The sequence below is a fragment of the Xiphophorus hellerii genome, chromosome 8 (assembly GCF_003331165.1).
Source record: "Xiphophorus hellerii strain 12219 chromosome 8, Xiphophorus_hellerii-4.1, whole genome shotgun sequence".
Lineage (NCBI taxonomy): Eukaryota > Metazoa > Chordata > Actinopteri > Cyprinodontiformes > Poeciliidae > Xiphophorus > Xiphophorus hellerii.
In genome coordinates this window covers 27,327,487-27,344,726 of record NC_045679.1, presented here as the reverse complement: position 1 = coordinate 27,344,726, position 17,240 = coordinate 27,327,487, and the positions used below count along the sequence as shown (strand labels likewise).

General features: G+C 40.7%; 1 protein-coding gene across 1 annotated transcript in view; it reads left to right on the top strand.

Annotated features, from left to right (window-relative positions):
• Positions 1-1,917: 1,917 nt before the first annotated feature.
• The window catches only part of vcanb (versican b), a 32,427-nt gene continuing 17,104 nt past the window's right edge, over positions 1,918-17,240 (top strand). Inside the window, exons 1-8 of the mRNA XM_032570428.1 lie at positions 1,918-2,122; positions 4,242-4,319; positions 5,760-6,134; positions 8,024-8,198; positions 10,078-10,205; positions 10,757-11,053; positions 12,357-13,025; positions 16,191-16,220. Coding sequence (XP_032426319.1) covers positions 4,247-4,319; positions 5,760-6,134; positions 8,024-8,198; positions 10,078-10,205; positions 10,757-11,053; positions 12,357-13,025; positions 16,191-16,220 — 1,747 coding nt within the window. The 5' untranslated portion in view covers positions 1,918-2,122; positions 4,242-4,246. The remainder of the gene's footprint in view (positions 2,123-4,241; positions 4,320-5,759; positions 6,135-8,023; positions 8,199-10,077; positions 10,206-10,756; positions 11,054-12,356; positions 13,026-16,190; positions 16,221-17,240) is intronic.

Sequence of the window (17,240 nt, the reverse complement as noted above, 5' to 3'; positions counted from 1 at the left end):
ACAAGAGAGTGTGTGTATGTGTGTATTTAATAAAGGTACCAAAGTACTCACACTTACTCTGTTATACACTTGTCTATGGCACCAAAATGTAAGACTTAGTCTACGTGTCCATTCTTAGTTGAAGGTTGTTTCTCCTTTGAAGAGTCTGCAGCAAGACACTTCCTGTGTGGATAGAGACGTATACCAGCTGTGGGCTTGAAGAGACATCAGTCATAGAAGACCTCTTCTATTGGTTGACAACAGAACGCAGAGAATGGAACAGCAGCTTGACAGCTTGGATGCTAAAGCTGAAATCTAAGAAACCAAATTGTCTCAACTGCTTTATTTTTGGCTATTATTTGTAACACTGTAATGATAGCACTTCTTGTTTCAGGTTTTCCAATTAATCCCTGATAATATGAAAGATGTTTCTTATTTAACATTTTTGAGAATTTGTCATCAGTAGCATGCTTGTGAAAATTGTAACATTTCATATGTACATTTTGTTCAGATTATATGTAAAGATGTAAGAAGCTTTTAAATATGAAGCATTTCTCTGTGACTTATAGTTGTCAAGATTGAAAGTAAATTTAGTCAATTAAAGTCAAGTAAGACCAATGCCTCATTGCAACTGAGCAACATGGCACGGGTCGATGCTATGTTATTTTATCTATTGTAAAAGTGGCCAATATAACCACCAGTAGCACGCCATTACTGGACTCCCTTCTGTTGCAGAACCATAGAACAATGGCACAATAGAACTAAAATGTAAGACTAAGATGGAGCTACTGCCATCTTAGACGTAGTCAATAGACTGTGTCACATAACACAGTCCATTGATTGGGGAACAGAAAATTACCGTTTGTGAAGCATACTAGTGACATTTGTCATCACATTAGCATGTTGTCATGTTGCGCATTTGGGTTTAACCCCGCCCACCCAGTGAGAATCCAACTGGCAGTGGAAACTATTCTGTTTGTCTCCTACCAGTTGGGTACTGCTGAATGAAAACAAGTCATTAGTCACCTAAAATGCAATTAAAATAACAACAGCTGACTAAAACTAAATTAGACTACGCTTTCCAAATCAACACTTGTAACGGAGACATTTACTAATACCACTTACCTGGGCTCTACAGGAAGGTGTGGACAACTTTCCTAGAGTCAAAGATCCTTCAGATAGGGCCCTTACCAGATGTACCCTTCTGTTCCATTACTACTCATTCAGTTTTGTCTGTCCTCCATGGCTTCAGGTCCAGCACATATACGGTATGTGGGCCATTTGGGAGCTCTGCATGCTCTTTATCCAAGCATCTGATTCATATAGCTGCTAAAATGACAAGGAAATACATCACCTAACATAATGTTTGTTATAGATATCCTATTCCTACCATGGAAACAGATCGTCTCTTAGAATTCGTATTGCGCCGCTAGAGGTGAAATTCTTGGACCGGCGCAAGACGGACGAAAGCGAAAGCATTTGCCAAGAATGTTTTCATTAATCAAGTTGAATGTTTGTGTCTGTGTTGCCCTGTGATGGACTGGTGACCGTCCAGGGAGAACTCGGTCTCTCGCCCAGTGACCTTGAAGGGTAAATGATGGACGGATGGATGTTAGCAACTCTGTTTATTACAAAGGTTTTAAAACTTTATAAGTTCTACAAATAAGGTCCTTATAAAGAAGATAAATGCAATGCAAATGGAATGTGATATGTTGTGAATCTATTAATCTATAAGTTTTGTTTTGGATGAACAGGCTTCTTGCTTGTTCTTGACACTCAGACCTCGCCTCTTAATGTGTCACTCTCTTTGTATTTTACTTTATTTCAGCACTCTACTGTGAGTCACTCCTACTTTCTCCATTTGGACCAGTCTCTGGCTTTCCCCTCTCCCACCCCCCAACACTCCCCAAATTTACTTCCCACTCCTCTCTCACTTCCCTCTTCTTCCTTTCCTTCTGCGAGTTTGCCTTGTGGGCTCCTCCTCTACCTCATAAGTGTTTGCAAAGTGAATCTGAACTTACTCGTGGTGGGCGAGGACATCTGTTTGAGAGGAGCTCTGCACAGACATTTATCTGGGGCTTGCAGGGAAGTTTGACTTGAGAAGTCTTAAATGATAAATCCCTCCGAATTTTAGGACTGCAAGGTAAGGGAGGAAGAGTCTCTGAAATGAATTTTTATCTTGAACACTGTCTTGTATGCAATGCATCTCAACGCTGTGTCATTTATTTTTTTTTTAGGGATTTTATCAAAAAAAAAATGTTTAATGAATGTGCTTATTTGCTGTTTTGCCAATGAAAAGGCTGATTTCTGGTGGCTGTGACTTTTTCCCATGCTGACAACATGAAGCAGGGAGATAAGAAGCTCATTAGGGAAACTGACACTGGGGACCAATTATGCCATTTACATTGACTGGCAGTGTTATCAGCTGATCTCTTTGTAAAACACAAAGACCAGGCTGTGTCACAGCTGCTGATGGAGCTGCTGTTATCAACTAAAACAAACTTCAGCTGCTCTTTCTGTTATTTTCAGTTTGTACAAAGACCAATATTATTATTATTTTTTTGTATAGATAGATTTTTGTTGAAAATGTCAGAAATGTTTGGGTAATTTTGCTTCTAGATTAGTTTTTAATTTGGTTCAATTAAAGCAACTCGGGTTCATAAGTTTGCAAACAGTTAATTGGAATTATTTTTAGAAAGATCATAGCTGTGAGGATATTCACCAACATTTAGAGCAAATCATTTTTCATAATAATGAATCCTGTTCTGGTGGCATGAACATTAAAGTCTTTCAGAGTATCGGAGGAACATATCCTTTTACTTTCCGGATGCTTGTGGTATTCTAAAAAGTGTGATTAAAGCAACGGAGGCAAATATTTATACTTTAAGCAAATAAAGTTTTTGCAAATATGTTCCTGTTTCTAGTCAAGCTGAAGTTTATTTATTTGTATAGCACATTTTAGCAACAATGCAGTTCAAAGAGCTGCACAGCACAAAATCATAATACAGTAACCAATTATGAAGCAAGCCATAAACATTACATTTTGTCAAATGCCATCATCAAAATCATCAAGCAAATATGCATCAAACACACTGTTTAACGTTCCAGTTACTATGAATCAAAGAGCCGTAAGGAGGCGGGGTTTTAGTCTTTCAGCAGGTTTGTTCCAGATTTGTGGTGCATAGAAGCTGAATGCTGCTTCTCCATGTTTGGTTCTGGTTCTGGATGCAGAGCAGAACCAGAACCAGAAGACCTGAGATGTCTGTAAAGTTGATACAACACCAGTAGAGCTTTAATCCGTTCAGTTATTTATAAACTAACATTATCTTAAAATCTATTCTCTGACCTGCAGGTTTCTAGTGTCGTTGCTTGGCGGTTCCTTATGGGGGCGCTAAATTCATAAAGGCCTTTATCAAAGTCAACCGGTTTAAAAAAAGAGCCTTGCTACTCTGACCATTAAAAAGCAAAAAAGTTACTAAATATTTTTTCACTTTAAGAATGATACATGGGATTTATCGATGATTCAATTATTTCTGTTTTGTGACATCAGCATGGTTGGTATATTGAATCATTGTTACTCCAGTTGCCAGATGTGCAGAGAAAGCTGGTAGATGTTCCTCTGTTTACATTAACTGGTGGTTCCGGTTCATATACATGTGCAACCCACTTGTCACATAGCTGTGGGCAGATGCAATTTTTAAATAAAATGTTTCAGGTGTTTTATCACTTTCATGCTAACTTTGTAAATAAGACATTGTTCATAATGTTTTACCTGGTGAAATAAAGGTCTAACTAACTAACAAAGGACAAACAATTTAGAAAACAATCTGCTTTTATTTTCTTTATTAAAAAGTGGTGTGTCAAAAAGTAGTCATAGAACTTAACTTAATTCTTTCCCATCACCCTAATCTTTAGTTCCATCTGTAGACCTACTGTCAGATTGCAAAATAAAATATTGTATTTTAAGCAAGAGGAATGGATGTTGTCACACTGGACACAAATGTTCAAAAGACACAAAATTATTTTCCTTACTAACTTTTTCTCTGTTTTATTGTTTATGGTAAATCTTTGGAATAATCCCAACTATGAAATGAAAGAATGCAAAAACATTTAGGTTGATTTATACATTTCAAAGAAATGTCCTTGATACATACATGGAACGTTTGAAAAGATACAACCAATAATCCATAGAGGACATCACCAGATTAGAGGAAGGAAACAAACAACTTCACGTCACACTGACCTCCACTGATTTCTTACAGACCGGATGGAGATGATGGGACACATCGTCACACACCTGCTCTGTCTGGTGTGTCTCTGCTCGGCTCATCCTCAGCCAGGTGAGTCGGTCCAGAAACAAACCATGTGATTCAAGCACGATGGTAATTCATGTCCACCAGGAGGAACCTTCCTGTTAGTGTCCAACCCGTGTTGTTTCATGTTTCATTGAGACTTTTTTGAAGTGTCGTTCCCATTCGCCAACATGTCAAAGAAAAATCCGACTGAATATATCTTCATTTTATTTTTAATCAAAACTATAATTGCGACAAGGTTAGTGGAGTAGGTGAAAATAGTTATTTAGACCATATGCTTCTCAAAAAGAGAGATAAGTAAGGTAAGGTATGTATATATTTTGCACAATCTCCGCAACAAGGCAGTTCAAAGTGCTTTACGTGAATTAGAAGAAAATAACAACAAAACCAAAAGAAAGACAAAAAGGTTAGAGAGGCATAAAACTAAATGTTGGTTCTCCATGTTTGATTCTAAAACTAAATGTTGGTTCCAGTTGTTCTGGGTTGCTAAGTAGATGGTACTGTCTAAATTTGTTCTAGAATTGTACAGTTTTAAGCTAAATGTTGGTTCTCCATGTTTGAAGGAGAACCAACATTTTGGTTCATGTTTGAAGGAATCAGGACTGAACAGCTCAGTTCAAATGAGCCCTTGAGCTTTCCCACATTCTCCTAATTTGTAACCACAAATATTGACTTATTTTATTGAGTTTTCATGCAATTCACACTCCACATAGACTATTATCAAAGAGAATTAAAATGATGCGTTGTTTTCACATTTGTATTGAGCCCTGTGAGTCGATGCTTTGTAGCTCCACCTTTCACTGCCAATACAACTGTTTTTTTTTTTAGTGGATTCCTTTCTATATTTCTCCTCTATTTACTAACATCTGTCTTCTTCTTCTAAAAGGTTTTGTTGGCTCTAGTGGCCTTTATTTGAAAGTAGTTCGACAGGAAACAGGGTAATGAGAGAGGGGGAAGACATGTGGCAAATGTTGCCAGGCCGGGAATTGAACCTGCGACCACTGCCACGAGGACTAAGGTCTCAGTGGGTCATGCTTTGCCTCTGTGCCACCACAGCGCCCCCATCAGTCTTCTTATTAACACTGACATTACTTAATGGGGAAAAAAAGCCCACAGCCTATTGCAGCCACCATCATGTTTTGGAGTGTGAATGCTGCGTTTAGGGAGCGGCCCAGTGCAAGTTTTCCTCCACACACAGCATGCAAGCTGACCAGACATGTGGACCGGAGCGTCTCCTTCCACATGTCTGCTGTGTCCTCTACATGACTTGTGGAAAACGTCTTCAGCATAACTTGAATAAAATGTCACATCTGACAGTTGATCTTTACATAGTGACTGAATCAGTAAACTGCAGTGAAGCGTAACTCTCCCATCCCCATCTTAGATCTACTATCTATCAGCAAAATGTATTTGGACTGCAGTACCCTCAGTCTAAACTTGTTTTCCTGCTCCCCCCCTCAACCACAGTGAGGATACCTGGCAGCATGCATGTAGCTGGCTCTCTGGGCAGCAACGTGGAGTTGCCGTGCAACCTCCCCACGATGCCAGCTTCTCCCAGCGGTCCCTCTGCCACCTCCACACAGGGACCCCTTCCTGACGAGAAGGTCAGAGTCCAGTGGGTGAAGCTGGAGAAGGATAAGCCGGTACTGGTGGCCCAGGAAGGGCACATTAGGGTGTATTATGAGTTCCTAGGCAGGGTGTCGGTGCCCAGCGACCCGTCATCACTGGGGCATGCCTCACTGACCATCAAGAGGCTCCGGGTGACAGACGCAGGACCATACCTCTGCAAGGTGACACAAGGACTGGAGGAAAAGCAGAACGTCGTCCACCTCAGCGTCTCCGGTGAGTAAAACCTTCTATATACTCTTTACGGGCAAATAAACAGACTCCTTTAAGAGTCTACAAACTCTCTGACCACCTCCAGATGTTTACTGCTGGTAGAGTTCAAAGCTAAAGGTGTTAACAAATGCATGAAGTAAAACTTGTCCACATGCTGCCTCCTTCAAAGCCCCTTCCTCAGACAGGTTCAGTCTGTCTGCGTTCTTACCTGTCAGCTGGACGTAGGAAGGCACTTGATCTTAAAATGTTTATTGTTCACTCGTCCTGTAAAGCTGGAGACAAACTGTATGAACATCGTGTGCAAAACTTCAAACATTTTTGCAGAAAATCAAGAGTTTACATAATCTACAGAACCTTCCATGCCTTTAGACCTTCAGTACTCTGAAAAACAATCACAACAGATAATGAGCTCAGCAAGCCAACCAGTGGTGATCTGATGACTACTGCCCCCTTCTGTCCTGGAGTTCAGTCTCCAGTGGTTCCTCCCAGCTATTGTAGGTCTCCTGCTTCGCATCACTTTGAACCTCTTGAATAAACTAGTTAATGCTAAGCTTCAGTTGTCAGACAAATACAATAAGTATCCAAAATCATTGGATTCAGGTGTTCCATGGCTGCAGGTGCAGATAAAATCACCTGTAAGGTTTGAATTTGTTTTCTGTTTGTTGCTTAGCCTCGTTAAAGCCACTAAATGACCCCTGTTATAAACCCTGGCGGCTGGTGAGCCGACGTTCCTCGGAGGCACTTTGAAACTCTCAGCTCTCTGGCATCCATCAGTCCCCTGGAAACGGCTCATCCGACGACCAAATCCAGCCTCTCTCTCTCTCTCTGTCTCTCAGACATTTCCACAGATTCCACATTAACGCTGAACAGAACTCTTTGTTGGGGGTCACCCACACAAAGGCCCTCCCTATGACAGACACACAACTCTCCATTTAACGGCTCAGACATCCTTTCACGTCCTCCTGTGGCTCTGCCAGGATTTCCCCTCAATGAGAAATGTTCCACCAGACCTAATGACACAGGGATACAGTGATACGTTTAGTCCCAGGATGACAGCTGAAATGCTCTCTCTCTGTACTCCCATGTATCTGATTCAGCATCTGTCAGCAGCAAATTTCTGTTCTTATAAATAACTGTGGAGGAGAGAGACACTTTTCCAGTTTTCTTTATTATTTTCCTCCTTTCATGGAGGATCCTTTATGTTGGGGCAGTATTATGTAAAATAAACTTTTTTGAGCTTTATGTTATAATGTTGTTCCCTCAATAAAAACATACCTGGAGCCTTGATTTTATCGTGCATGTTTGAGAAATCCTTTAATCTCCAAGGCAACCATTCAGCTGTGCAAAATGCTTGGGTGGACTTAGGCCCGCCTTCATGAACAAAGCTCCTCCCCAGAGCTGCAGTTTCTGAGCTTCTGCCTGTCAAAGCAGGCATCCCTGCAGCCCCCCTCATTCAGCTCCTTCAGACTAGCCAGCTGCAATTAGCAAACACCTGGAGAAACTGAGCATCAGCTGATCTCTTTATAGGAGCTACCTCTCAGTGCAACGCTGGTAAAAATATTGTAAACTGTTAATAGAGGAGCCATGTTGTGATGACTTCCTCAAGGAGGAGTTTTAAATAGAATAGGAGGCCTGATTTCAAGGCATATATTATGAAGTCATATTTGATATATAAAGCATTTTTATAACAACTGAAGGTAACAGAGCTACTTGATTGTACTTTAAAATGGCATATGCCTAGAAAAGACATAGTACTGTTCCTTTAAGTTTTAATCTCATTCAAGATTATGAAAACCTTTTTAAAATAGTTACATCAATTCCAGTTCAAACCACTGAAATCCCATTCATTCAGTTCAGTTTTGCTCCCCTAACCCTTGGTGATTTCTGTCCAGGCGTGGTGTTTCACTACCGAGCCAATTCCAGCCGCTACTCTCTGGACTTCAGAAAAGCGAAGGAGGCTTGTCTGTCTGTGAACGCCTCTATGGCCACAGCTGACCAGCTGACCGCTGCGTTTCAGGACGGCTTTGATCAGTGCGACGCAGGATGGCTCAGTGACTATACTGTCCGGTTCGTTCAAGTCTAATCTCTTCCATTCACACATCCATTCCAGTTTTCTACTGGTAGGGGAGAAAAAAACTTCTTCAAAGGTGTCATTGCAATGCAGAGGTGGATAGAGTACCTAAATGTTGTACTCAAGTAATAGTAGCACTACTACTTCAACATATTTTCACTCAAGTAAAAATGAAAAGTATCTATCAAAGGAATTATTCAAATAAAAGTAAAAAGATATTTAGTAGAAAGGCTACTCAAGTACTGAGTTACTGATCAGAATCTCTGATTTAATGTTTAAAAATGACATCATCAGATAGACAAAACGTATATATAGTTACATCAAAGTTTGGTATTTAAAGGCCAAAATGGAATAAATAAATAAATTTGGACAGAAGAAAGAGTTTTCTAAATTTAGTTTTTTCTATATGAAACTTCTTAAACTAATACAGTGGGTATTATATGTATGTTATAACAGGGTAAAGTACTTTCTGTTTACTGTATATTTTTCACCTTCAAATTTGCCAGCAGGTAGAGTTGTGTGATACTGCAAGTTTGATGTCGATCCATTACCAATAATAGCCCTTTCATGCATAATGGTCACTACAATGGACAGCTTTCTAAAAGCCATTTTCTTGTGCTTCTTGTGGATTTTGATGTTATAAATGCACACAGACCACTAAAGTGGACACTAATGCATCATAAAATACACTATCAACTACTGGCCATCTGCTGCAAATGCAAAAAATTATTTTTGTTAAATCCAATATGGCCGACAGACAAAAAAAGCATGACAACTGACCCTGTCCCTCCTTCTACTGTAGACGACTCTTGCAGGTAAAAAAATATTGTAACATCATATAACCCCTAAAGAACAATACTACTGATGCATTTTTCAAATAACAACTTTGTATTTGGAGGAAATTACAATTGATAACCTAAAAAAAAAAAAAAAAAATTTCCTACCTTTTTTTTATTCCTTAAGAAAATCCCCCCCAAAATTGGAAACAAATCCTGACACAAAGGATCATAATTTATGGATGAAAGAGATATCGGCATTTTCCATAACGATACTGATACCAATACTGATACTGATACAGATGCTGCTACTTTTTAAATATGTAAGTTTGTTATTTGAACAAACTTCTGACCTTTCGGTATTCTCTTTTTTTCTTCTTTCTTTGAATTATTTTGTTAAAACCCAGGAGAGTCTTTGGACAAAGTTCACAGGTGTCTGTAAAAACAAGACGACAAGGAGAAAAAATAGGAAAACGAAACAAATTTGTGTGCATTTTTTTTTTCCAAATCAATAAAGTGCAAAACAAAATTCTCATTAGAAATCAAACCAAAACATTTATAGGCAGAGCTTAGAAACTAATATACAAAAATAAAAACAATTTCAAGAGAGAATCTAAAACCAAAGAATCGATCTTATGATGCTAGAATCAATCACATTCTGATACCGACTCGTGTCAATAATATCAATATTTTCTGTCCCTCTCTATCAGCAGGTTCAGCAGATAGACACTGAAAGCAGAACAACAAAGCTTGTGTTCAAACAAGAATTTTCACTTTTACATAAATTGTAGTGGTGTGTGTGTGTGTGTGTGTGTATCTGCTGCATTCAGAGTTAAAACATTTTTGATTTTCATTCAGTGAAGTCACTCACAGTGGGTAGAGTAGCCAGAAATTGTACTCGAGAGTAACGATACTTCACAACAATATTACTTAGTAAAAAAAATATGGAGTAGTAAAACTGCTTCTAAAAGTAAATTTCTTTCTAAAAGGCTATTCAAGTAAATGTGAGTAACAGTAGTTGCTATCCGCCTCTTGTGCTTAAAATAAGTAAATAAATAGGAAGGCTGGTTCAGAGTTTTTTTTTTTGTTGTTGCTGCAGGTATCCGATCACACAGCCTCGTCCTGGCTGTGAAGGCAACCTTCTGCGCCGCCCGGGTGTGAGAACATACGGCCGTCGCGACCCCACAGAGAGATACGATGTGTACTGCTTCGTAGATGAGCTGCAGGGTAAACACTGTTCACTTAGGTTTTATTTTCTGTTAAAATACATTGTCTTTCTAGTTTTTCCTAATATTTATGTTATACAGTTTCAGACTTAAATTTTATTTTGACATTTTGATGTGATTTCTTCACTTTATTTATGTTGTAGTTTTCTTTTTCTTTATTGTTCCATCAGCTTTACTTAAAAAAAAAAGTCTCCATAGTCAAATATCTATAACTGTGCTTTATTTAAGTCATATTTTTTTACATTTTAGAAATTTTATCCATCTCTATTTTTGTTACTTGTTTACAAATTTTCACTCATTCTTTTTCTGGGGAGGGAAGCTGATATTTAGAAAAACATATGACCATGGATGTGTTGACATTTTAAGCACTCAGTGTTTGATTGGCAATCAGAGGATTGAGACAACAATCAGAGGATCATCTGTCTCTGTAACTGTATATGGAAGACTTTTTGGACTGACCCTTGGCTGAATAACTTGAAGCTAACAGAAACGACTTTCATGGGTCGAAAATTGCAAACCCAACCGTCTGAATCCTCTGTTATCTGTGTGCAGGTGAAGTCTTCTATCCGTCCTCCATCACCGAGAAGATCACCTGGCAGGAGGCGAAGGCGGAGTGTGAGAAGCACGACGCCGTGTTGGCGTCCCCGGGCCAGTTGTTTGCAGCCTGGAGGGCGGGGCTTAGCCGCTGCGACTACGGCTGGCTGTCTGACGGCAGCGTCCGGTACCCCATGAACATCCCCCTGCCTCAGTGTGGAGGCGGCCTGCTGGGGGTCCGGACCCTCTACAAGTACACCAACCAAACCGGTTTCCCAGAAACCACCGACAAGCACGGAGCGTTCTGCTTTAAAGGTTCAAGCTAAACACAGTTCATACTGAAAACACAGATAATTAAACAAAAGCAAAGTAAATATGGTGCTTTTATTGCATACTAAGTATTTTAAGCACATAAAGCTTGAAGTTATTTACTATGAATCTGATCAATCCATTATGTCTGTCTGCTAACAAAATGTACCGTCATAAAAAGTGTCATGGAAAATCTTGCAAAATGCAACTTTTGCGTCACTGCCAGAACTTTTAACTTCAGCTGCAAGCTGTTAAGTTGGGGATGCGTGTTTCAGCACAAACAAGCCACCTAATGACCACGCGGACATCAGAGAAAACAAGCAGACCGCATTCAGACCGAAGCAGGAGAAGATTAACACTCCTGTCCTGTTTATGGAGGGCAGCTTTTATGAGGGGAAAACCCAGAGCAGGCCAACACAGATAGAGCAGAAACACTCCACAGCTGGACCTCGGCCCAAGCAGCACAGACAGACAGAGGAAGTGGACAAGAGGCAATAATAAGAAGGACAGCTCATAGCAGAGAGAAGCACACTCTCCCAGCGTGATGCTTTACCACACCGTATAATTGAAAACATTATACGGCGTGGCGGCCTCTGCCAGGCTCTCAGAGCGGTGGCAGAGCTGCAGGAGAGAGTTAATGTGGAGTAAAGAGAAAGCAGCTCAGTTCGGCCAGATGTCCACTGCTCGCCAAAAAACATGACATCATCTCTGGGCTGGGCTCACCGTGCAGCCGGAGCTGCTTTCACAGTGCAAAACAGAAATCCTGAACACGACGAGGACAGACTCTGGGTCTGCTGGGTCCTGGAGCAGGACACCGTCAGCCTGAGCTCTGCTGGAAGAAGCAAGAAAACTTCAAACATATCCCCACAAAGTATTACCAGATCAGTCATTTCTAACCTCAGCAGTTAGGAAAAAAAGAGGGAAAGCTGCCATGAACCGGCACCACCGGGCAAGACGGGTGAAGTTCATCCATCCTTTATCTTACATGCTTATCCCTAGAGGGGACATGAGGGGTTCTAGCAATCAACGGGCGAGAGGCAGGGTCACCCTGGATTGGTTGCCAGTCCAGGGTGACCAGTGTGTCCTTGGGTAAGACACTTAACCTGCCTTGCCTGCTAGTGGTCAGAGGACGCTTCTGTCAGACTGCAGGACAGCTGTGGCCACCATCCAGTAGCTCAGCGCCATCAGCATGTGAGCGAGTGGATGACTGAAAGTAATGAGAAGCTCTTTGATAAAGAGCTATGCAAGTACAGTTTTTATGCATTAAGTTTTTAAAAATTTTTTTGTCTCATGTCCTCCTGTCTGTCAGCTAAGCTACCAGAAACAACCGTCAGCTCTCCGATGAGTCCAGCTGCATCCCAACCCGACTCCTCCGCATCCGGTTTGTACGTTCTAACGTCCACACACCCAGACAGATCCGAACTTCGAGGCAGAACGCCAGAGCCTGGCACAGTGAGCCCGCTGTCGGTCACCTCACCTCACATCATAGATATGCCCAGTCCTTCCACCACCATGGACGAGTTGGATATTCTAGATTTTGCGCTACCTGGCCTGCTGGAGTCAGTGCCAATTAGAGGGGATGTTTTGCCTCACCAGCTGCCTCCTTTACCCACCACCCGTAATCAGCTTTCACTACTGGACACCCCCCAGCCGGATGGCAGCGGGGAGCCAGTACGTGCTGACCTGAGCTCCAACGTGGGTGTGGGAGGAGAAGTTAAACCAGAAAGCATCCTGACACCGAGACTGGCTGGAGAATTCACCACCTCATCACCCAAAGCCATCCCATCAAAGCCAGGTCCCCTACTCATCGAGCCGGAAGTGGGTCAGCAGCCTGCGGTGGTGTTCAAGGACGAGGTCCGCCAAGGGCCAACAACGGAGCTGGAGCTGAAACCGAACGGAGAGGCGGTTTTAAGTGGAGACTCATCAGACAAACCGCTCCACATCCTCGTCGTCAATGTGCTGAGGGGAAATCAGTCAGGTGAGTCTGCACAGGTTTGCAGCAGGAGTGCACCTGCACAATGTGAGTAAGTCAAGCAAAGAGCCGTGGGTTACCACAGTTCGTTATTTGCTGATTCATAACCTTCAAATCCTTTGAATTTAACCATTTTGTCACGTTGTAACCGCTAAATTCAGAGGATTGTTTTAGGATCTTCTATGACAGATTGATAATCATGTCGGGGGACTAAAACAATAGGTTGTTGCTAAAAGTTTCACAAATCTTAAAGTGAAAAGATTTGACTCTGCTCCATGAGTTAACATGTTGTAGGTCTCATTTTAGCTGTACTTACAGTTATAAGTCATTTTTGACCATTTTTAAAAAATATCTGAAGCTCAGTCAGAATTATTAAAGTGTGTGTGTGTGTGTGTGAACGTCAGTTTTTAAGTGTGTCACATCATCTCATTATGGACATGTGTCTGTTTGGACTTTGATTGGGCCATTTAACACATGGATATGCTCTGATTTAAACCTTGCTGCTCTTGCTGTATTGTTTAGAGTCGTTGTCCTGCAGCCTCTCTCTGGTTTTTGTCTTGTATTTAACTCTGTTCATCTTTTTCTTAGCTTAGAAAAACCTCTTTGTCTCACATAGTTTATTGCATGTAGACCATATAACTTCCAGTTTGGCCTCAACTGACCATGGCGCCTTCTTCCATGTATTTCTTGTCCCCTTCATGGCTTGTACATTGCAAACAGGACTTCTATGCTTTCCTTTCTGTAATGCTGTTTTTCTTGCCACACTTCCATAAAGACAACATTTCTGGCGTACATGACTAGCAAGTGTCATCATGACCGACTCCATCTGCAGCTCCTCCTCTACAGTTACTCTGGGCCTCTTGGCTGTTTCTCTGATTAATGCTCTCCTTGCCCTTTGGGTTGAATCTTCTTAGATGCAACTCAGGCTTTTGTAAAAGTTGATAAAGTAAAATTTTAAATCTTACCTAGTTGCTAACGTTTGGCCGTGACGTATGTAACACACCAGTCTGACACTAAGAAGCTTACCAGAAGTTGCCTGCGCAGTAAGCAGCCGTCCTCCACTGAGGAGAGAGAAGCGCCGATCTAAACAAGGCGACTGTTAATGTGAATTCATTATTTGGAAGCGTGACCAACACTGAAGCCTTCCTCCACTTCCTCCTCTGCCATTGCTAAAACTACAGGTAGACTACAATTCTCAAACAATTCTGTTTGCTCATTGGCCTGGTAGAAAATCTACCAAGTCAATGGGAATCCAAGTCAATGGGAGGAAGCCCAGACTGTCTGTGAATCGAGATCAAAATCGAGCAGAATTGCACGGCAAAGCAATGGCCAGACTAGTTCAAAGAACTTTGCATCGTAAAAACATTGCTAGGTCACCAATTATGAAACAAACAAACTTTTGTCAAATGGCATCATCAAAGTTATCAAGCAAAAGCAAAGCGGTGTCTGTCTCTAGGCAACCGCAAAAACAGCAGCAGGTAACAGCGATGCGTAGCCAGCCGGCTGTCTCACATAGATCCTATCACAACAGCTGGCTTTAGTACCTAACAGTGTTTTGTTTCTGTTCATTATTGTGTATTGAACTCTCATGAAAATACGGAACAAATTGGTTCAAAACTCGACTCGACATTTAGCTGTGGAATGAAGGACGATCCCGTATTTTGCGGTTCAGGTGGCTCATGTACCACCACTGAGATCTGTACAAGGCAGAGACTTCCACCGTGACAGCTTCCCTCTTATGGCCACTTCATCATGTGTTGCAACATATGACGAAGCTTACATTGTGTAAGCCCTTTTTGTAAACTGTTGGGCAGCAACATTTTTGTCTTTTAACACAAGGTTTCGCAGAAGTTGCTGTCAGAAATCCCAGAGGAAAATCCTGCAAACAATTCTGACGTGTTTCTGGTGCGTCTCAGCAGAAAACAGCTAACAGCTTCTTACCTTTAGGTTTACATTCTCAAATATGCACATGAACACAGTTGCTCTGCAAAGCCAGATGTTGACTCATTGAAAGTAGACATGACTGTGTGGTCAGCAGTGTGTCAAAACATACAGCAAACATGCCAGTTTATCCTGGGAAACATAAGATCCTCACAGCAAGAGCAGAGACTCTGTCCCTTCAGCTCTATAGCATCATCAGCGTTGTGCCTGTTTATCCTAATTATAAACCAGTTGTAAATTCAGCTAAGCCGGATTTAGATCAATTCATTAATGCCCATGTTCCTACAGCGGCGTTTTAGGGCCATTGTAGATTGAAAAAAAAGGAAGAGTAAATTTCTGCCAAAGACTCAGAAATGTTGAGATCAATCAATTAAGTAAAAATAAAGAAACTTCTCAGTTGCAAAAGTTAACAATTTGCAAATTTTTTAAAATCAAAAGTCAATGATTTTTGACTTTTGAAATGAACAAAATTTCCATGTTTTTTTCTAGAAAATGTCCCAGATTAATATCAACATTTATGATTTTTTTTTCTAGAAAAATTTTAACTTTTGGAGCTCAGTAATTGTCTATATTTTTTTCTAGAAAATCTTTGAGTATTTTTGGCAGAAAATGACTCTTTTTTTTCTCTTCTATCTACAATGGCCCTGATGCGCCCCACCTAAACATGGTGCAATAAGTTTACAGCTCCAACTTCAACAACACTGTTCATAGTTTGAAATAATGTGTAAAAATATACAGAATATGTAGGTCATAACGAGTAAAAGATTTCATCAGTTTCAAACTGTGATTTATAGTTTCCAGAACAGCTGCTCCCATTCACATATTTGGATGCTTTTGTCACCAAAAATTGACTGTGATTGTTGTCACCGTTGTCCCTCCGGCAGCACAGACAGGATCTGAGCTGAGTTCTTTTGTTTTGTCTACTAAACGGTTATTCCACTACCAGATACTTGAAGTATTGAAGTTGTAGACAAAGCTGAACAAGCAATATCTCACTGCAATTAGATTCTTCTGTATTATTCATAATAACTGACAAATTCTTGAGTCATGAAAATTAAAAACAACATCTATACTGTAATTTTAACTATACTTACCTATGGGATGGTCTAAGAGAAAACTAATAATGATGTCTGCACTGAAACTGTAAAGTGTTGCATCAGAGAACATAACCTGCTCTCTGTCCTCTTTCTCTTTTTTCACACTTACCTTCGTATCGTTGGGTGCTTCCAGGGAACGATCAGGACGACCAGTCAGCTGCAGGTAAGACAATGATGACTTATTGTAACTCTACTTACACCATCAAAACAAAAAACAACCTTTTTCTTAAATGCTTCAAGTAATCTCCTGTGAGATTTGTCTGTATAGGGGTCCAAATGTGGCCAAAATATTTCTCCATGTTTGTACATGAACTGTCATCCTGGTTCTCCATTGGAGCTGCTTGTTTCAGTTTTTCCTGTCTCTGTGCCTGTTGTCTTCCTGTGCCGTTGGGATTTGCTGCCTGACTCTGTCACCATGTAAAGCCGCCTCACTGTTGTTATGACCGTGTTGAAGTCAGTTTTGAAAACATTGAAAATATTAACAGTAAAATATGTTATTAATTACGCAGTAGGGTCTCAGAGGAGGCATACAAGTCAGAACTAATTTAGAGTCAAAAATGTACATGGCAAATTGGTGAAAAAAAAAATCAATAATTTAAAAATATGAATCATGGAAGGCACTAAAACGGTATGAAAATGGATGTTTTGGATTTTTCCAGCCCACTAAAACCAGTTTCCGCTTTACTTTAGACTCACAAGATCATACGAACTGGAGGCTCTGAAATGTTTTGACCTAACTTCACCACAGTCATAACAACATGGCTGGACAGCACAGCAAGATGACTTTTCATGTCGAGACAAACAACAAATTAGATTGACTCGTCATGACAATGGGGCCCGACTGTACAGGATGTTTTGTTAGGTTAGTAAATACCACTGACAGTGTAGAAGCCAAACGTAGATTTGTCACCACAAAGCCACCACTGACTGTCACATAGACATGCAGAAATATCACTTCACCTGTTCAGTGGACACGCTTGGGCATGCACAGACAATTTTTTTCACAATTAGTAATTTTTTTGATCTTGGAGTGTAGATTTTATATTCCGGATTGTTTTACATTTCTTGTTTGCTGTCTTTATGTCATTTTTCTTTCACCGGCTTCTTGCACCAGATTCTGTTTTTCCAGTCCGTCATTCATGCTTAATAGCAACAGTCGAAAGGAAACGGTCCTCCCTTTCTC